A 23,483-nucleotide genomic window follows, 5' to 3' on the forward strand; every position below is an offset into this window, starting at 1 on the left:
TAGTGAATGAATCATTGTTATTGCAGTCATTTGAATAAACAAGAATAAATAACAGATGGCATAAAATTTAAAACCGCATCCTGTCAGTAGAATACAATGTTGAGAAAATTGTATGAATTTCCAAAACAATGTATCTCAAAGTGTTTTACAAGAAATTCACTAAATGTAGAGATAGTTCCAAGCAGTGCTCCCAGGTGCAATGGTTTCTCATAGGCACTCTTATCTCATGATACAAAAGCGAGACCCTTCACAGAACAATTCAGATTTGAAATGGACAACAATAGAGAGTTCACAATGAGTATGTGTTTATTCAGTGAAATGAAATATGACAAACATATAAAAGAAAGACAATGCCCTATTAACTAAAAATTCCAACACTTCAGCATGATGTAGCTTTGAATGAGCTAACAACAACATATAAACTTTTTAAATCAGACAATGAAAACACTGGCTGTACCTGATACTTACTTCTTAAAAACAGGGTATAGACAGAACATTCAAAACCTGTCAAATTTTGATGAGCACATATATTTGGGAAACAATGGTATATTAGTGATCTGAAAGAACTTCTTGTTCTTTTAGTCATTAAGTTAAGGGATAGAACAGAGTATATTGTACCTCTTTGTTTAAAGACACTAAAAATTATCAAATGTAGCAAAAATCAAAGATTCAGCTAGAAGGATATGTGAACATTATAAATTAAATGCAGACATAATTGACATTTTCTATTAGGTCTTACAAAACCTTTGTAGTGTTTGGTTAAAAAAAATGGTGATAAGCTGGTGTGTCAGATAACTGCAAAATAAGCATCTTTACAAATAACATTTTGTGATCTAAAATACTTTGTAGATGACAAAGAATATTTGAAGCAAACATAGAAAGAGCTTTTCACAGCTCAATGGATAAAACTGTTTCTTTGATTATAGAGAAATAAGAAAGATCACACAATGACCTTCCCATCTGAAAAAACTTAAAAATGATTCTAAAAAAAAAAAAATAGTATCAGTATTATTAACATAGAATGCCAGATTGGGGTGGGCAATCTTATTAATTCTGTGGCATGAATTCACTCATCAATGTTTAAAGGTGTGTGCCATTCTTAAATATCTAGAGAAATAAATTGAATGCCTGGGATAAAAAGAATGAATTGCAGATATGCGGTATGAACTACAGACATGTGGGTACAATGTTGCTTATGACTTATGACAGCAAAGAGAAGTCAGTGATCTATTGACTCTGGTAAGTATAGCTCTTATTTTCTACCCTATATCATTTTTTTTAAACCCAGTCCCTCTAATATAGTTTATAAAGCACAGAAATACTGATAGTGGATGCTCCTCCAATATATGCAAATAAGTTTATGTTTTAGAATAATCTCCTTTTTAAAAAAAGCAAATAAACTGTGAGTAAGCACTCCCAGAGTGCAGCCCGATTTCTGTAAAACTCTCCACGGTAAACATGAAGACAGAGTTTGATCCAGTTTATGAAAAAAACACTCTTCGCTATCATTCCTCAGGAAAAGGTGACCCAGCAAGTCCTGAAAAGTGTGCTTTGTTAGCAGTGAACTAAAAGTGCACTGTTCAGTATGTCGATTTCCGGGATTCTGAAGAAGGCGATGTGTTGCCGTGTTATACCATTGTGCAAACTGTGTTCAAGTTCGGGTCAAATCGTACTGCCTTCCCCTCCACAGACTTGGCATTGGTGTCATACATGGGGTTCTCAAAGGCTGCTTGGCCATTGTTATTTTCGTGAACAGAACATCCTGTGTACTGTGTTTTGGGTGCAGTCCTGTTAGAAAAATAACATTGATAAATTCAGGTTAGGGTACTTTTAAAAACAGAAGACTAGGGTTCAAGTTATACAGTTTCATTAGCACTGGTAGGGTATGTTTTCACTTAAAAGTATTAAATAAGAAATCATAAGCCTATAAATATTTATAAATATCACATAAAAATCATATTGATTTAAATAAATTATATTGACTCAAATTTTCTTGAGAAATAAAAGTTACTGCTTATATATAATATAAAGCAAGATGTGTACCTTTTCATTACCATAAATTCACTTATCACTTATTAAGCATCTGTTTGTGTTTCCACCATCGTTCTTAACATTGAATGCATATAACATTTTCAAAGCATATAAAGTAATTATTCTTGTGAATTTAAATTGAAGTGATAGAGAACAAAGATTATGGGTAAACAGAACAAGACCAGATCAGGACAATTTGACAATTGTTATGACACAGAAAAAAAGAATGTGTAAAGAAATAATCTGGAAATTACTTTAAGAAAGATAATGAGGAAAAAGTTTTCTGGTAATTAAAAAATTTTTCAGACTTGAAGATTAAAAGGGATATAATTCCATAATAACACAAAAAATTGAACTACATAAAGACTAGATAACAAATGTTTGACAACCGGAAACCTAGTTGAGTTGCCCCATAAATGTGAATCTTTACCTTTGTTGTAAAACTGTATATATAAGAGTCAATAAAATATTAAAAGTTAAAAAAAAAGTATGACTGGCATTTCTGTCATGAAAATGTTTTGCAACTATTATAGGTAATCATCATTTAAACAGAACCAATTAAAACCAATGAAGTCTAGGAAGGTTCGAGTAAGTTACTCATTTATAGTTTCTTTTTAAGTTCTTAACTCTTCACTAATGCTTATGCATTATCTCTCTTTCCACAATTATGTTTTATGATTTGTATATTGTGCTTCATTTTTATGAAAAAGAGGAGATGTGGCCTAATTCTTAAAATGATCTTGTATAAAAATAAATTAAATCTTGATGCCTTTTCTGATACATAACATTATAATTTTCAACTATCAATTTCATTGAACTTTTTGTTAAACATTGTATTACACTATTTTACAGTCTTAGTGCATTTCTTGTGTTGTCATTATTTCGAATATATGTAAATGCAATGGAAATAAATTTTAAAACACTCTCAGGAATCTTGATTTAAGTTCCTAATTGAAGGAAATTTACTGGAAGAATTTGCTTTTTTGTCAAGGGAATAATTTACAGCAGCTACACCTCCATACCTCCATTTCTTTGACCAACTATACTTACAATAAATACTAGGTAATAGGTTATGGCCATCTCTCTCTCTCTTTTTTCTAATTAGGTAAGAATCCAGAAAGACTGGAATCAAGAGTATATAACAGAATTGCCTCTTCTTAATATCAATGTACATTTTGAGACGGTGTCTCATTTATCTCAAATTGGCCTCAGGATTGAACTTCTGATGCTCTTGCTTCTCTACATTCCTTGTGTTGAGACTACCAGCATGCAGCACCACATCCTGTTTATGTAATACTGACACTGTACTCAGAATATCATGATTAATAGGCAAACACTCCACCCTAGAAGCCTTGAACTACACCTTTAAGAAAAAGTATTCACCAAGCTTTATAAAACCAAAAATGTTACATTAAGAACATTAATTTACTCAAATTCCATTATACTCTAAACGCAAGTGCCAAATCTATCAAACTTCTTAAAAGTCATATGTGTTAAACATAGTGAGCTCCAGTTTGGTAATTACTTCCCATGTATGGCAAAAGTATTGAAAGTAAGAGAAAGCACACACACACACACACACACACACACACACACACACAAAACCCCTTCATTCAGAGAGTATAGTAAGAAATTGAAAAGAAAACCTACTGAAAAGAATACATTATGTTCAAACTATGTATTTTATAAAGGCTTCAAGTCCAGAATAAAGGACTTTTTCCCTTATCAGTAAGAGAAAAAACTTTAGTTGGTGAATAGAGTCTACAGAATTCAACACATGTATAAACAGAAAATAAGAGACTCTCAGGTGCCCCACCCAGTTGGTAAGACTACAACATACTTCCTACTACTAGGTCTCAGGGAAAAATAATGGAAATGGAGTAGAAAGATTTTAAGAGCCAGAAGATCAGGATACCTAATGTTAGTGTCTTCTAGACAAAATAGAAAATACTACTTCCATAAAATCTCAAATCTAAGCTTGGCAAAAACAAGAGCAAATGATGACATCACCAGTTGGCATGCAAATGCTGACACAGGAAATTTTACAAGACCTTACCCCCAGGTAAAGACTACAAGCAATCAATGGATACTAAAAATTTGGGCATAAGTCTTCTTATGGACAGTCTTCCTAATTAGTTTTCCAATCCCAAGCGGTCAACCCTAAACAAAGGTACATAATAACACTAAAAGATCCCAGTCTTTTGGTGTGTGTTTGTGTGTGTGTGTACATGCATATGTGTGTGTGTGTGTGTTTATGTCTGTATCACAATAGTGTATAACAGTGGTTCTCAACCTTCTTAATGATGTGAGAGTATAATATAGTTCTTCCTGTTGTGTTGACCTCGAACAATAAAACAATTTTTGCTACTTCACAACTGTAAATTTTCTACTGTTATGAATCATACTGAAAATAACAGATATGTAAGATATTTAATATGTAACCCCCAAAGGGTCATGACCCACAGGTTAAGATATGAAGCTCAGTTTCGATGTGGATCTCCCAACAACTTGAGCAGAGGCTCTCCCTACAGGTGTAGCATGACTGTGATATCTGATCCCCAACAGGGCTGCCTTGTCAGTCCTTAGTAACAAAGGCTATACCTAACTGTAGAGACTTTATGAGTCAGGGTAGGGAAATTCTTGGGACAGGGTCCACCTTCTCAGAGGAGAAAGGGAGGGGTGAGAGGGGCTATGGGAGGGATGCTAGGAGGGGCAGTGTTTAGGATGTAAATTTAAATAAATAAGTATATTAATTAATTATTTAATTATTTACTTAAAAGAACAATCCCTGTAGAGAAAAAAGTCATGAATTTGAGAGAGAGTAAGGATACTAGAAGAATTAGAGGGAGAGGAAATCATAAAAATGATGTAAATATTAGATATGAAATTGCCAAAGAAGTAAGGCAAAGAAGAAAATTGAAGATATTCAATATTATCAGAAACCATGAAAATGAAAACTAAAGCTCTATTGAAACACTATTTCAACCATACTTTCAGATACTATAGCAAATTAAACTAAACAAAAATAGAGATTAAATATTAGAGAAGATTTGGAGAGCTCAGAAAACAGACCCATTGTTACTGAAAATACAAATGGTATCGCTAATATGGAAAACCACATATGGTGTTTCCTCAGTAAATTAAAACTAGAATTAAATACACTCCACCAGTCTCAATCTTTAGTGTATTCTCAAAGCAACTAAGAATACACAGTCAAGAAACAAAAACATTATACAAATATATATATATATATATATATATATATATATATATATGCGCATTATTCACAATAGTAAATGGTGAAGCAACTCAAATGTCCAATATTTAATGATGAGCCCATTTAAACAAAACAGTGGCCCACAAAAGGTAATATTGTGAAAAAAAATCATGTGTGGTGACGGATATCACATGAGTAAAATCTTAAAACATAGTCTGTGTTGAAGAAAGCCAATATCATACATTATATGATTAAATTCATATTAAAATTCAAAATAAGAAATGTTAGAGTTGTATTTGGCTTAAGTTTGAAGTGTGGGAATTAGAGAATGACTGCTAATGACTTCACACTGCAGTATTGATGATTATATTCAGTAACTACATGGCAATAACTTTCACATGCCACAGTAGGGTCTCTCTTTATGATTGGATTATACAGTGAAAATGTTAAAAATACATATATTTTATTATATATACATACACACATATATATGTATATATATATGGCTCTCATCTTAGCACAGACTGATCTATCAAAAAATGTCAGGTTGGAAGAGAATGTATTTAAGTAGATAAGTGTGTAATGATGTGAATATACTTAAGTATATTTAAATGATTTATTGGGTTGTCTGCAGATCTTTACTTGATAAGGGATTTTTTCCAAATAGTAAGAAATTGAAAATAAAGTTCCTTCCAATGTCTGTATTACATAGAATATATGTGACTGAGAGATCATATGTGCTATTATTTAGTTGGCCTATCTCAATCATAACATAACCATTGAGTAATCTTCAAACAACTAAAGATGAATGACAGATTAGAACATGACTATCTGTCAGCCAGGGTAAAACGATTCAGCACTGCCAGTGAACTTGAGCTTTCCTCATTTTCTCCATAGGTCTGGCAGTAGTTTGTATCTCTACAATTTAAACCTGAATGTAGATTCAATATCTCTAAAATATCAATATGGCTAAAAATAAAAAAATAACATGTGCAATAAGTTCTGTGCCAAGAAATTTAAAGACAAAATGAGCAAGTGTTAGGGTGAATCATGTGCAATCTACCCGTGAGCTATATACATATGGCAGTGAATGATAGAACCAGACAGTTACAATTCCTCAGCACATAGATTTCAACAAAACATGAAATGGATATATGGAGTTGAGTTAATACAGTTAAAATGGCATGAATAGAAAGTTTGTGCAAAGTTTTTGGCTTTTTGATTATTATTTTTTTTTTTTGTCACTGAAGTCACATATCTTACCTTTGTTTGTAAAGATAAAACCCAAATCCTGCAAATATAAGTGCAAAAAAAGGCACAAGTATCGCAATAGCCACAGAACTACTATTTGTACCATGAGGCTGGTTTGAAGAATTTGACCCTTCTGAAGTATTCAGTCCTAATGGAAATAACACAAACAAGTCATTGAAGCACAATCAACTGAAGCTTATAATTGATTTTATACATAAAAATCAACAATTTCTTCCATTTTCAAGTGAGAAAAATAAGGCTCTCCAAAATTAAGATGGAAATGGAGAAAACACAACTAATGGCTTCTTTTACCTAAGGAAACTGATTTTTTTTATACATTTGTCTAAAAAAATAGTGTTTTAGACAGTGGAACAGGTCATTTGAACATCCTCAGACCAGTGACATTACTGTATAAATGTCCAATGCCAGTGAATCTTTTATAGATTACATGAAAGGATAAATTATGTTTTGTTTAGATTTAATATATTATTTGTTTTGTTAATGTGTATTTAATGGTCTAAAATTGTATATATTTTAAAAGTAATATTTTTACTTGTATTTAAATATTTTATATTTATAATATATGTTCTGATCTCATATTTTCCACTACTTCCTTCTGCTGCCAGCCTAGTTCTTAAATTCAGGCATTTTGAAAACAAACTTCATTCTAAGAATTTATAAACACTGTCAAGTTTTTAAGTAATATCTTGTTCTATAAATATTTTTCCAGTGACTCGGTGTATTTATATAAAAGTTTAAAGGCATGATTTGTTAAAATAAATGTTATATGGTATCATTTAGAGTAATAATTCATTGTTTTATATTCATATAAGAGTTTAATGATAGGAGATAGTGTACCTCAAGAATATATATATACCAAAGCTATGTGTTTATAAATATAAAATATCAATAAATGTTGTGCCCATGCTAACATAATTGTAAATGAAACTACAAAATCTTGTGCATCATAGCACAGAAAAAAAAATGTGGATTTAAGAAGAACTAAGCTCTCAAAGGGACCAATTCCTCAAAGTTATTTTTCCTTCTAGGCTTTGAAACTTTTTCAAAGTGCCACTACATCTTCTCAGAAGTAAGAAAATTGCTCCAATATTCAAACTGAAAAGAAGTAGTATAGTTCTCAGGAGAAGAGGTAAAACTAATTTACAGTTTAATATTTCCAGGTTATCTATATCACTTTTTCGTCTTTGGATTTGCTTAGGGGCAAGATAGCTTATCAAATTAATGACAGATATAATGAAAAACTAAGCTTTGTATAGAGTTATTACATAAAGAAGTGATATTTGAAAGAATATTGTTACTCTTTAAATGTGTTAAAATGGTTAACCATAAAATTCTGACAATGCAAAATTCAAGATATTATAAGTGTGCAAGATGTATAGAATTTTTATCTCTTTTTATAATGTCTATAGTATCAAATGAACTACTTGAAAATAAAAATAAAAAAATCAAATATATTACCAAGTCTTTGTAGTCCAAATTGCCCATAATCTTTGCCTTTAATAAATCCTTGGAATACATAAGTAGCTCCATCAGGCTCAGCAGACACCTGAAAATATTTAAAATTCTGATTAAACATCAGGATTGGCCACATCTTTATTTTTTAATTCTCAATAAATACGCAATACATACTAAAGTGAATGTTGACCTTTGAATTTTTTCTTCCTCCTATGTAATGAGCACCTGAAGCAAATTTTCAATTATAAAAACAATGGCATAAGTTATAATTTTAAATAATTATAATATTGGTAAACACGATATTGCATACTACTTTTCCATAGTTTTATAAATTTCATATAGGGTAAAAATACATTGTTCAAATCATAATACACTTAGAAATAGAATCTTCCTGGGTGAGGTAACCCAATCACAAAAGAACACACATGGTATGCACTCACTGACAAGTCGATATTAGCCCAAAAGCTTGAAATAGCCAAGATTCAACTCACAGATCACATGAAGCTTATGAAGAAGGAAGACCAAATGTAGATGCCTCAGTCCTACTTAGAAGGAGTAACAAAATACTCAAGAGAGAAAATATGGAGACAAAGTGTGGGACAGAAACTGAAGGAGGGGCTGTCTGGAGACCATTCTACCTGGGTATCCATCCCATGTACAGTCACCAAAGGTAGACTTATGTGGATTTCAGGAAGTGCATGGTGACAAGAGCCTGATATAGCTGTCTAGAGTTCTGCAGAGTCTGACATATTCAAAGGCAGATGCTCACAGCTAACCACTGATCTGATCAAGGGTATCCCAATGGAGAAGTTAGAGAGAAGAAGCTGAAGGAGCTAAAGGGGTTTGCTACCTCATAGGAAAAACAGCAATGTCAACCAACAAGACCCTCCAGAGGTCCTAGTGATTAATGCAAACCAAAGATTACACATGGAGGGATCCATGGCTCCAGACACATGTAGCACAGGATGGCGTTTTTGGGCATCAATGGGAGGAGAAGACCTTGGTCTTATGAAGGCTCAATGCGTTAGTTTAAGGGAATGCCAGGACAGTTATTTGGGAGTGGGTGAGTGAGTGGGTGAGAGAGTACCCTCATAGAAGCAAGGGGGGCGAATAGGATAGGGGGTTTCTGGAGGGGAAACCTAGAAACGGTATAACACTTGAAATGAAAATATATAAACTATCCAATTTAAAAAAATGTTAGAAGGCAACTGTTATTTAAAAAAAAGAAGAAAATGAAACATATATTAAGTATATATATATATATATATATATATTAGGTATATATATATTAGGTATATATATATATTAGGTATATATATATTAATATATTATATATATATATATATATATATATATATATATATATATATATATGGTATAATTATATTAGCCCTTCTTCCACTCCAGAGATGCCACAGAAAGAAGATGGTTTTATTCATCAAGCTGTTTTTTTTCCCAGCCTCACTTTGAGACATAATGGGACTGATAATAGGCTAATGTAATACTATGATGCAAAGATTATATTTCCCTTTAGATTGAATGTAAGAAACTACTTACAAAAGGCCATATACAATATCACTTCAGTCATAAAAATGTAATCCATGTAAATCTACAGAGACTGAAAATAGATTATCGGCTGCTTAAGTCTAAGGCAGGGATGAGTGCTCTGGGAAATAATGAGAGCTATAGGCTCGAAGATACCTAATTGAAATGATGAAATTATTCTAAAGTGAGCTTTCTACTTACTATACCTATCTGGACATATAATCAATCTCACCAATGTATATAGAAAACCTGATTAATTGTAGAATAGGTTAAAATGTTAAAAATTGATCTGCTAAAAATGTCTCATGTCAACAGAAAATAGTGGTGAACACCTATAACCCCAACTTGTGAGGCTGAGAACTGATAAGTGTAAGTGCGATGCTAACTCCAAGCAAGTAACAACAGAAGCATCAGCATATATCAGTACATTTGAGACCATTGCAGAGTGTCCTGACCCTTGAAACCTTCTGGCTTCCATGTAGTAACTGCTCCTTCAGCCCCCAGACCCAGAATAGAGCAGAAGGCTGACCTCAGGCAGACATCCCTCACCAAGAAGAAGAATTTTCTTGTTACCCAGGTTGTATTGGTTGTCCTTAATGTTACTTATAAGCTGTCTACCATCAATGCTTTATGTGTATATACTCATAATCATGCTTTAAAAGATTCAAACACGTTAAGGCCTTTCACTGCATACATAAAATAGGAAATGCAGTTTAGTTACTCAGTGATTAACAGGTAACATGAATTTGTTTGTAAACTTGAACAGTTACTTTTTAAAATGTTATATACTCACTGCAAAAAGCAAAGTATCTCAAAATAACTATGGGAGTCTGGCATTTCTCAGCACAAGGCCCAGCCTATTAGGCATTGTACTGTGGCCATGACCATACTTAATAATCAAATTCAAACTCTGATAGTTTAATGAATTAATGAGCCTCATTTTAATATAATTCAACAACGTAAGTAAAATGAAGATTTATGACTTTCCAACTCTGCAAATATAAAGAATACAAACAAAACATAACAAACAAAACCTACAAACTGGATGGACAGTGTTTTTCTTAGAAAACTTTTTGAACTTCACTAAGGGGTATCTTTTGTCATAAACTCCTATATTTATAATGTTAGCCACTTTAAAATATGACCTTATCTCACATATTTGTCCTTTGCAAAGACTGAATGACCTGAATGTTACAATTAGAACTATTGATGTCAATAATATTTTTAGGAACCTCCATTAATGTTAGTGATCAAACATGACAGAGAGTCTGTTCTGAAGATATAGTAGCTGTCTTTCCAATGGACGCATCTCACATAAATCCTCTTTAGACAACTTTGTAAAATATCCTAAATCCACACCTCAATTAACGGAACACTGTTAAGTTTAAATTTTTGATCCAGTTTTAAATTTGTTGCATATGTCTTAAATATTGGGTTCTTGTCAAAAATGGAATCACACATATACACAGTGATTTAGAGAAAGAAATTCATTATAAACCACAGGTTTATCTTGGACTATGACCTTTCTGGTTCATGTGTAAATGTAATGTACTTTAAATTTTTCCTCATCCACACTTTTATCTCCGTTGATGATAAAAATATATTTGATGAAATGAAAAACATGACATACAAACATAAATATTTACATGATTATTCATACCATAGAAGTAAGAAGATTATAATAAAATTTACTAAATGCTGAGCTTATTTTAAATTGATTATATTATATATATGGGATTATATAAATAAATATGTGTTTCATAAGCTAAATTGAGAAAAAAAAATCTCCTTTTCTGGAAAAAAAATCTACAAATTTGCCATTAAGATCAGCATTGCACTTTTAAGAAACTGAACTTACAAATCCATCCATGGCCCAATTTTCTTCCTTCATTTTCTTTACAGAAGCCTGTGCTGGTACTTTAATAAGATATATATGTAACATTAGGCGAGCTTCCTGGCTTTTGTAGACCCCTGCAAAATACAAAAGCATCAATCTAATTTTGTAAATAGTTATAATTTATATTATAACTATTATCAATAGCTTATTAGATATATTATGAAATATAAAGAAATAAGGCAAATATCAACTAAATGGTGATTGCACACATAGTGCATACAACTGCAACATGTACCTGTTTCTCAGCTGAAATGATAAATTAAAAATTATCTAAATTTTTAGCTTCCTTAAATGCTAGTGCCAACTAAGTGATTCCTTCCTGTAGTCAGACTTGCAAGTTAAAAGATAGAAACTAGGAGTTTAAATTCTTGATGTATTCTATAACAATGGATTATATGCTAATTTTGTGTCTTGGATATTGCTACAGCCACAAAAATAATTACACATGGTTTCTATGCATAAACATTTTCAACAGAAATTGCTAATATGATACACAAGTAAAATATATAATGAAATGTGATAAATTTTAGGCTGGAATAGAAGAGTTTTTCTCTTTAGATATATCAGAAAATATCTAGTAAAAGAGCATGTGAGTTCTACCTTGAAATTTCAGAATTTAGCTCAAAATGATAAATATGAGAATGATATAAATATAAGCACCAAAAGACCTACAATTGTTTTAACTGGATCTTCTGAAAGTTGGAATAGGATAGAGTGTAGACACAGTTAAGGGCATGATAAGTCAGGAAGTGAGCAATACATTTATGACTGACTATTGATTAAAATTTGACTCTTGTTGACTTGCCTACTGCTTTACTTATTAGTGAGAGATCTTAAGAATGTGCTGGGAATATCAAGGTAAGTAACCAAAACTTGATCTAAAATATATTATAATCAATTTAAAAAACATAAGGATACTAACATTTAATATTTGTGGTAAATGGTCATAATTGCCCAATATAATCACACTGAGTAAAAACTAATGAAATTATTATAAACTTTCATGATTTTATTTTAATTTACAGGGATTTATTTGGATAATTTACTAAGAAACAAAGATATATATATTTTTTGTTATCTTGGAAAAAACAAAACTGTTGTTTATATTTGCTAGCTCAATTAATCATTAATTAAATGTAAATACACCTCTCATTCAAATTAATATTTTCCAATTTTTTCATATTTAAAATGTAATGTACACTTAATTCTAATAAATGTATTTTATGGAATCGTAAAGCAATACAAAGTAATATCCAGTGTTTCTTATATTTTCAAATTTAATAACTTTATTTTACTTATACCCCAAATTAATTTATTAGAAATAATTTTATAAGAATGCAATATACAAAGAAATTACTATATATAGTATAAGATATATATATATATACACATATATATACATATATATGATATATATCTTTCTTAAAATCTCATAAATCCATTTCAACAAATGAGAGTACTAGTCCAGGGCAGGATCTTTAATTCTATCTGCATAAACACAGTCTTAAAGTCAGTTAACTTCACAATTCCAGGTTTATATTTATATAGCAATATCCACTCACCAATCCAAAACTTCATAATCCTTGTTTTTCAAAAAATTATAGCTTTCAATAAATTCTATTGAATATAAGAAATATGTCACAGTAGTAGACCATGATCAAGTGAAAGCCAGGATGCTTAACTTCTAGGTTTGAATCTGATACCTGAAAGCAGCAACTCCATGTCGCTGTTGCTCAGCGTGGCGTTGACTCTGCCAGTAGAAGCGTTAAAGCTAGTGACTGTCAAGGTCATGGGCTGTTTTCTTCCTTTGAAATTATAAGAGCCTTTCCATATATAATTCTGGGCAAACACATCATCAGGAACTGTGAATAGATTAAATAAATGGTACATTTTAATTTCATAAATCCCTCTATAAATATGAGCATCACATACTGGATTAAATCCTTTAGTCTGTTGAAGAAACAATCTATTTCTAAACATAAGTCATCTTCAATGAGTAGAATTGAACATACTCTTCATTTGATTATAAAGTTCTAAGAATAAATCATAATTTTATAGCCTAAGATTGTTCAATGATCATCAATAGAAAAGCAAGACTCCTAACACGTAAGGACATGAGGCATGTAGTTAGAATTGGGGAAGCATGTACTTGACTAATGTTTTCTCTCCTCTGACATATTTTCTTTTTTCAAAACAAAAAATGAGATGATTTTCATGACCTTTCAAAGCTCTGAGTATGTCTCCAGAGGCCTCTGGTTTTTTTTTTCTAGTGTCCTAGACAGATTCAATGGAGAGAATGTAAACCTCTCCTGCTCTTTCAAGTAGCCCTGGATGCAGCCCAAAGATAATGGCTCTTTGTCCCATTTACAGGATGCCAGTTTAGTTATTCCAAAAATAGAAGGAGAGCAGGGCCTCACTTTATTGACAGCTTTGAGGTTTACAAGTATTTTTAGAAATAAAAGAATTGTCATTGGAATTGCCCTCTTCTTATGGGACAGAACAAACTGTGGTAGAATATAGTACAAGTAGACCCTGGAGTTATGCTGCTTGTATCTAATGCCCTCTTCTAGATTGATAAACTCTGTCATCTTGCATAAATATCTTAGTTCTAAATCTTGATTCCCTTTGTGATTAATATGAGATTATATTATATAAGTAATGCAAAATGTTTAGCTATTTTTTAACCTATTGTTTTAGTTGTGATTCAGATAAAATAGCTCACCACATAATTGCAGTGTGTGGGGATGCAGCAACCATGTATTTGCCATCATGAATTATCTATAGCTTTTTCTCTGAAGCTTTTGTCAAGTCATTCATCTAAGTACCCTGTATCCCTAAATATCAAGGCATCCTGCTATGTATTCAATGATTTTATGTGACATATTATAAGAAAGACACCTTTGATTTGATAGCTTTTGGATAACAAAAGTGTACCTACAAACTGTATGAAGGAGTGATCAGCAAAACCCATGCCCTAGAAAGCTAATTTGCATGGGGCAACAGATTGAGATGATTTGAGGAGAAAAAGAGAAGGAAGTCCTACAGGTTGTTTCTGATAAGTGTTGAAAATCAGTAATTGCTATTTTTCATATTGCTTATTCTTCTAGGTCTTAGTTGTGATAATTCTTGTCTATCTCCATACCTTTAATAAAAATTAATTGTTATTTAATGATCTTGTTTCATGAAACCTATATAAATTAGGACTTTTAATTAATATATATAAATGAAATATTCTCATTTTGGGAGGATATTAGTAAGTTCTTAGTAAAGCCATTTCAGAAATATCAGTTGTATCAAAATGAATAATCACTGTGATATAAAACATTAAATAACTGCTTATTAAGGCAAATAATTTAAAGTAATGGCTACTTCACTTGGTAGAACTATTTTCTTAATAGCAGAGTCCAGGTTTCCAATGAGCATAAACAGAACAGAGTAGAATACACAGTGAGACTCTTCTGTTAAGTTGAACATTCCACCAAAATTCTGCTTTTCCTGTACATGTGAGTTGAGGAAAGGAGAACAACCTCAGAGTGGTTTCTTGCTTATGCTAGCCTTCTTTCTACTCTTTATGCTTTGTCAAAATTAAAAATAAGCAGTTATTTGAGAGTCCTTGGAAAACTCTGAAATGTCATCAACTAAGTGAACATCCACTAAAAACTAAAGGGAGTAAGTAATCACCCCTATTCTTCTTAATGATGTTTATTTGAGAGACTATAAGTTAATTATAATGAATCTTCTTCCCTTTCTTCCCTCCAAACCATCTATATACTCCTGCCCACTCTGCTCTAGATTCATGGCCTTTACTATTTAGTGATTGTTATTGTATATATTAATGTATTTGTATATGCATATATTTTTCTATATATAACCAGTTGTGTGCATATGTTACTTTATATATATTTTCAGGGCTGAGCATTTGGTGCTAAACAACCAATTTGTATATTTTCCTGTAGAAGACTAGAACACTTTCTAACAAATGATAGAAGGGATGTAGAGGGAAAGGAAATGCTCACATAATGTTGGGAGGTGATTGCAAATTGATGCAGTCACTATAGAAATCAGTGTGGAAAATTCTGAAAGATCTAAAAATAAATCTACCATATGACCCAGCTATACCCTCCTTGCCCAAGAGCTCAGTATCCTACTCCATAGACTTGCTTAGCCATGTTAATTGCTGCTCTGTTCACAATAGCTATGGAATGGGAATAATCTAAATGTCCTATAATAAACTTTTGGGCAATGAAAATGTCTTGACCTTTCTCTACCACCTTTTGATTACAAGTACATATTAATTTAAGCTTCTGTACCCAGGCTTCATAACATTATTATATGAGCATAGCTTTGACTTGATTCTACCATTAATTTTTTTTCATTCTTGTGATACCTATTCACTGTGTCCCATTTGTGCTTATGAAAATAATGCAGCTTAGTGTGTTCTTGTTTTCACAATGACTATTTTTTTTTTTTTTTTGTAGAATTTACAGAATTTGAAGTTCTTTTCTTTCTGGTAGGTTGAGAATTTTTTAAGATGATAAATTGGCTTTCAATTATCTTACATAATTATTTTAAAAATAGTATAATGATAATAATTTTGCACTTTAATATCTTAATATGATTCATTATGTTTAAAGGATATATAAAAGAAAATATGCCAATGATAAATATGACTTTAAACTGTTGTGTTTTTACTCTAATACTAGGTTTGATTCACTAAAATTTTAAATTTAAAATCCATATCCCCAAGTCTGATAGTTCCAATATTCTTAATCACATGATGACTTCCTTTGCTCTTTTAATTATATGGGCCATATATGATGAGTACAGTGTTAGTGTAATTTCTTTGCGACTTGGATGACTGGCATGTTTCTTTAAAATTTGGCAGTCCTCATCAGAAGAGCATCATGGGCTTGGGTATCTCTTTGAAAATATAAATATTACACTGGTACATGATTATTATGGTATTTCAATATCATCTATTAAAATTAAGATATAATTTATAATAATTTATAAATATAGGAAAAATAAATATTGACAGTTATTGATATTCTTCCAAACTTTTAAATGTATTTAACCTGTTCTCTGTCATATTCATATTTCTTTTATTACAAAATATTTTGAAAATGTTTCTTTATTCATTAGAAATTTTCTGTTTTGTCATCTACAGTTTTGTTTTAACCTTATATTTGTTTTGACTGTTGTGTTATAATCTTTACAGGTTTTTCACAGAGAAACAACATTAGTTTGGGGGATTTCTTCCCTTCTAATAAAGTATTTGAATCTATATATAGCCTTTGGAATGTTGCTTTAGTTTACATTCTCAAGTTTGACTGAAGATAAAAATGTATTCAACAAAAATATAAAACTTAACAATATAAAAGATATAGTTGGGACATATAGAGTCACTTATTATACTTATTAATCAAGATATAGTTGGGACATATGGGGTAACTTATTATGCATACTTTATGCTTTATTCTGAAGAAAATCAGATACAGTAGATAATTTTAGGATGAGACTTATATTAAGGTTATAGGAATTTTATTGCAGGTTATTTATGACCAGGCCATATAGCTAAGATTGAGTTTTTAAATCAAATGATTACAAATAAATTGTAAAAGTTCAAGAAGTTAGCAATCTTACCTTCTACCAAATATATTGAAATATATACTTCAGTATAGTTATATATCTTTTAAATTAAGTCTTGTCTTTTATTTTAATTTTGTATATAAAAATCATTATCATTGTTATTGTAAAAAGACTTTAAAATGAAAAGCTATAGCTAGATGTATAAGTCATATTTTTAGCAGAAATAACTATGTCTAATAAGTTTAAAATATATTAAAATATTTCATACAAGTTAATATTATATAATATAATAATCATAACTAACATAGTGAAACATAATTTTGTCATATAAACTTTATTATTTTAAATTAGTAAATAAGGAGAAAGTATAGATCAATTTTAGAGATCGTGATGTCTAGAAAAACCAATTACTTACCACTTAGCTTTGGACTAGGTGTTCCTAATGCAGGTCGAGGGTCTTTGACTAATGTTTTGGAACCAGCTGTGGCAACAAAACAGCATTTCCAAAAGTCAATATATTATACACAGTGTGGTACACTATCATTTTCAGTCTGAAATATTGTCTAATTTCCTTCAAATTTTTTGTTCATTTCATGTCAATCAAAGCATCTTCTAATTAACAGCTTTAGCAATTATTCCCATCACAGCCCTTTGGGATAAGGACTTTTCTTTAATCCACATAGACAGTTTATCTTTGATTAAAGGCAGAAGCCAGAATGAAACATTTGATGCCATCACAGACACTGAGGATTGAGTGTTTGTTCAAAAGAAAAAAGAAAGAAAGAAAAAAGAAAAAAAAGTAGTTTTACAGGGTTCACACTTAAAATTCAGAATTTACTAACACATTACATTGTGTATCAGAAATTGGGTAAGATCAAAAGATAAAGCTTTGAGACATGCCAAAGAATGTACATGTATCAACAAAATCACATGTGGGGCTAGAGAAAACAGAATGGGCAGGAAATTTTGCACAGTCTGTGCCCAAGGAATCCTGTCACGTCCTTAAGAACATTTAATGGGACATAGTAATTGGAAGAATGTTAAACTGAAGAGGTTGGAACAGCCTCTATAATATTAATGTTGATAAAACAATAATGATAACAACCAACTGATTGCTGCTAAACCTACAGTACAGTACTGTGTTTCAATAGGATGATATTAAGCTGTTTAAGAGTTTTGTAATATATGACAGACATATCACAGACACAGGGAATACAAACATAAACCTACTAATTGAGATAGTTAATGCAGTTGTAAGCTTATAGAGATATTCTGATGAGATTTCTTTTGAGGGATTTAAGCAGCCATATCAAGTACAGACTTGAATGTGTAAGTCTAAGGCTTAAAAAAAAGAGAATGTAACAGTAATGCTAATATGGAAGTGATTTCCATAGAAGAAAGCACTGACTTACAGAAGATCCTGAAGGACAACATAAAGAAGATAAATTGAAAGGACAAATGAACTCTAAATCTTTAGAAAATCCCAAGAAGAAATGAGTTTATAAAGGAAATAAAAACTGGATAATGCTATTACATACTGATCTAGAGTATAATAATATAAATATTTAAATTTTCAAAACATTTTATGTATTTTGTTTATGATATTAAAGGCCAGTTGGAGAAGATTACATAGATGGACAGAAAAATAGAAGCAAATACTAGCAGCAGATATAGTAAAGAAAAAGGAATTTGTTATACAGTGGGTATTTTAAGAAGGGCAGGAAAAACCACAGGATTGCATTCTATCTAAGGAGGGAATGAAAACAGTTCAAAACACTGATAAAATTTGGACCTATTATAAGCCTTCAAACATGAGATAGTCTGAGAGGAAAAGCTCAACAGATGTAAAGAAAATGCTTGTGCTAACATAATAAGTATAGAAAATATCCTTCACTGCCTTGTATGGGACATGTGTGCATTTTTCTGGTAAATGCAGTATATCAGGACTAAATAAGATTTTTTTTTCCTGGTGAAGCAGCAACAAGTGTAGACTTTACCTAGATCTACTTAAATGATCATGGTACTTTGGTTCAGTTCAAAATCATGAAAATTAGAGCTCTTACTTATCACTTCTACACCAAACTCATGGAAAAAATTATATAAACTCTATAAAGCTATGAAATAACAGACATTTAAACATTGTCACCTACCATATTGGATCAAATAATCTTTTAGAAAACCCACACTACCTTAGAATAAGACCTTATTTGGAAGTAAATTGTAGCTATAATTAACTGGCAATATCAAAATAACATAATACTGAATTTAAACCATGTCATATATAGCACAAGTTTCCTCATAAGAAAATATCATGAGCATGCAAAAAAAAAAAAAAAAATACCACATATTAAGACAAAGTCAGAATTCACTGAAGTATTATGAGTCAAAAAAATTCCCAGTGATTTCCCAGGGAAGACAAAGGGTAGAGAGATGCTCTGTTTCTGGGAATGGTAGAATACACCAAGGCCTATTCTCTCTTTTATTTGAGACTTTTGTACTTAATATATATGAAAGAATACATTTCTATCATGTGAAGTCATCTACATGTAGGTAACATATTATGGGAAACATAGAAAACAGATAAGCTAATAAACCCATTTTAGAGACAAAATGTGAAGGGAGCAGAAAGAGAAATGGAGCCAAGTTAACATTGAAAAGATGACACAGAATGGTCTGAGTATGTCCAATTTTGGGGGGAACCAAAAATGCCTACATAGCTTCAAATTTTGGACTTGGCCAACAAATATTCTTTGTTCCAAAAAGATGTAAACAGCACATCCTAATATGTTAAAGCATCTGTAAAGAAACGTTACCTTCACAGACAGGAACTTTTCCAGTCCAGGTGTTATCAGATCTGCACACTCTATGTTCAGTTCCTCCCGCTAAGAAGAATCCAGGCTGACAGGTATAGATCAGTGTGTACCCATGGGAGGGAAGGTCCATTCCTACTACATTTGCATGAGCAGGACTCTCTGGCTGTTTACAGCTGTGAGCTATATTAAGAGCAGAGAAAGATGTTAAGTTTTTTGAGATGCATCATTAGAATTTTGAGGCAATAGTCAAAATACACAGTTATCCTAACTGTAATTTTATTGTTTAAGTGCACATTTCAAAAGTTAATTTAATGAACCAATGAAAATATGTCACTGTGAATATACACTATATTATTTTTATATCCTTAGATTTGTTAAGAAAATGTATGAAAAATACTGAGAGATGTTAAAAGAAAAAAGATGAAAATGGAAAGGAAAGAAAGAAATCAGGAAGGAAAAATGAAAGAAAGACAGAGAGTCAGAAATAAAGAAAACCGACGCTGACAATTTATCCTTAAATGCATATTGTAGCACAATCCTGGAGAGTCACAAAGAAAAGTAATGTTTTAAAAAATTGTAAGACTCTGAAGTAAAATTTTTCACAAGCTTATGTTTTCTATATAATTTCTAGAAATATATATTTAATATGTAAATATATATTTATTTTGAATGCAAAACATTTCTTGAAGCTAAATTCAACCAAGGTTTCATTATATGGACAGATATTAGTGATATATTATATAGAAATATATTTTAATATTTTTAGCATCTGGAATTCTCTGGCTATATTTTGGTCTATGTGCAAGAAGAATCATTTCATTCTTCTAATTTGGAGTTGCTTTTCTTTCTGACCAACTCATTAATAAACAGTATTCTTTCACTTATTTCCTCATAGAGATTCAAAAGCTATAAATAACAGTTAATATTTTATGTTATATACTAAACACAGTGATAAATGGTTTATACTTAATTAAATTATTAATATAAGATTCAATTACTTTAATTTTGTGTAGCAAATGGTCTGTTTCCAATGACTTTGCTTTCATTGATATATATGGAACCTGGGTCCTCATGTATGCTAGACAACATTCTACTGTATGGTTATATTGTCATTCAATTATAAATTCTCATTTTGATACTAGGTCCCAGTTGCCAAGGCTGGCTTTGAACATGTGATGCTCATGCCATAGCTCTCTGAAAAGCTCACATTATATACTTGTGTCCCAGTGCTCTGCATTCTTAAGCTTCACACAATATACACAGAACTTTGTTATTACAGAGCAGCAATTGCAGATGGTAAGCTATAGGTAAACAAATAGCTTAGGTAAACAAATAATAATCATAGCTCACTTTGATTTATTATAACTGGGTTCAGTTGCAGTATCAAAAACTGTCCTAAAATACATATTCTGAGGTGTAAATGTAACTTTTATTTGCCATATGTAATTGTTGTCTCAGAAGCTTACTGCTGAATAAACTCACCATTTTAGTTCTTTCTAAACTCTGGGTAGCTTGGTCAACTCAGCTGTCCTGGCTTAAAATTTCTTTCCAAGATGACTGATTCAAACTGTATTCTCTCAGCTTCTGATTGAATTGCTCTGCTTGGCCTAAAACTAACTCTAGCAGTCTGTTCTTAACCTCTGGGTCCTTATTCTCTGATTCATTATGTCTTTACCTGCAATGTGTCTCTGTAAAACCACCTCTTCTCTAACTCTCACTACCATGCTCTTTTAAATAGCTACTCTTTCCCATCTATTCTCAGGTGAGTTGGGCAACTCTTATCTCTAACTCATTCTATCAAATCTCTTTCTGATTTGTCTCCTTGCCTCTCAATTAGACATCACTCTCAAACATAGTTACTTCGTTCTACACACTGACTTTATCTCCATTGTTAGGAATTAAGGGTGCGTCTTTATTCCTGCCAAATCATACCACAATCCATGGTTTATCTACAATTTGGCCAGATCATATATTCATATGATTCATAGATCTAGAAGATTCATAGATCTAGAAGTACAGAGAATTTTTTTTACCCAGCAACCTATGTACTCTGGCTGGAATATAGACATGGTTTTAGTACACAGCTTTAATCTTGAACAGTGGGAGTAAGTTTAGTTTGTTTGTAGAAGCAAGCAGCCATGTTGAAAAGTTACAGCCAAATGGAGGACAGTTGAGAGGGGAGTTTCTTTGAATTGGGAGCCAGTTCTGTTCACTCAGGTCAGTTCAGTGCAGTGGAGTTGGATCAGTGACATGGGAGTCAGTGGTGTGAGTGCAGTGCAGTGGAGTTGAGTTCATTCATGAGTGCAGTTCAGTGCAGTTAGCAGAGGCAGGTGACGCCATAGAATAAGAAGGAGACAGAAAATTAGAACAGATTGCTAGAGTTAGTTTGAGACCAAGTAGTGCAGTTCCATCAGAAGCTGAAAAAAATCCAGATTGAATTAGTCTGCTTGTAGAGGAGTTTGAGCCACAACAGCTGAGTTGAGCCAACCAGCCAGAGCTCAAAGAGAACTAGAAACTGGGAGCAAGCATTTTAGTAAGCCTCTGAGATGACAATCACGTCAAGTGAATAAATGTTGCATTTACATAGAAAGTCTTTGACATGATCCCTTGCCGGAGCAGCCATGTTGCTGGATTAAAATTCTATACTGAGGCTACACTGAGGAACTCTCTTTTGAAGAATTTTGCCATAATTAGATTTAAACCAAGCAGTAAAGTTATGATTCGTGTTCTATATAAGCAATTAATTCACGGGGGAACCCCTTTTTTATTGTGAGGTCCTAACAAAGTTTGAAGAAATCCAGAGTATGTTGCATTAAAATCTAACGTCCTGATTGAAACATTATTGATGAGTGTTGGTATTTTTATATACTTTATATTTTCTTGTTGTTGTTCTTTGCAAGAGATTTAGAATTTAAAATATGGGAGAGAAAAGACAGTATTAGGGGAAATGAAATACAAGTGACTGGGTAGCTTAATTTATTTCAAATTGTATATCCAAACATCACTTAGTGACTCTAAAACTGGTTAGATGGTTCTGAAAATTTCTTTTCTATCATTCATTTTGTTTTTCTAGTTTGCCTCATATTATCTGAAAGCCTCTTCACATGTGTTTAAAAATCACTATGATTAACTAATGTATAACATCTTTTTATTTCACAGTATTTCAATTTTGAGTGCATACACAGAAAACAAGAAAATAACCATCACTTAAAACATCAGATGACCAAACTCACACCACCACTATAAGACCTTTTGCCAAAAGAACAAATTTGTACCTACTGAGTTCTGGTTTCTTTGGAAACACTGCATTCCAATGACCATGAGATTTTTGATACAAGACTAAAATTATAGAAAGAAAATATATTTTGCACTAATCAAAAAATAAGTTTATATGTATCTTATACAGACACAAATTAGTTTCCATTGTTGGAAGAAAAATATGTGTGTATGAACTCAGATCCATGATGCATGTCATATAAGTGTACAGTCCTTACGTATGCACTCAGGTTGAATTCCACTCCATGTCAGGTCAGGAAGGCAAGTTCTTGTTGTAGATCCCTGAAGCAGGTGTCCCTTTTTGCAGTGGAACTGAACAACACTTCCTACCTACAGTAAATGACATAAAAGTCAAAATGTAATTCCAAAACTAGCACTAAGTAGAAAA

The 23,483-nt window shown here is 31.7% G+C and overlaps 1 protein-coding gene across 1 annotated transcript in view; it reads right to left on the reverse strand.

The window, feature by feature from the left end:
• Window positions 1–997: 997 nt before the first annotated feature.
• Csmd3 (CUB and Sushi multiple domains 3) overlaps window positions 998–23,483 on the reverse strand; it is a 942,208-nt gene continuing 919,722 nt past the window's right edge. Inside the window, 8 exon segments of the mRNA XM_076912208.1 lie at window positions 998–1,788; window positions 6,512–6,647; window positions 7,979–8,066; window positions 11,379–11,491; window positions 13,121–13,279; window positions 17,422–17,487; window positions 19,820–19,999; window positions 23,314–23,421. Of these exon segments, the coding sequence (XP_076768323.1) occupies window positions 1,629–1,788; window positions 6,512–6,647; window positions 7,979–8,066; window positions 11,379–11,491; window positions 13,121–13,279; window positions 17,422–17,487; window positions 19,820–19,999; window positions 23,314–23,421 (1,010 nt within the window). The 3' untranslated portion in view covers window positions 998–1,628.

Source organism: Arvicanthis niloticus, chromosome 13 (genome assembly GCF_011762505.2).
Source record: "Arvicanthis niloticus isolate mArvNil1 chromosome 13, mArvNil1.pat.X, whole genome shotgun sequence".
In the NCBI taxonomy this organism is placed as follows: domain Eukaryota; kingdom Metazoa; phylum Chordata; class Mammalia; order Rodentia; family Muridae; genus Arvicanthis; species Arvicanthis niloticus.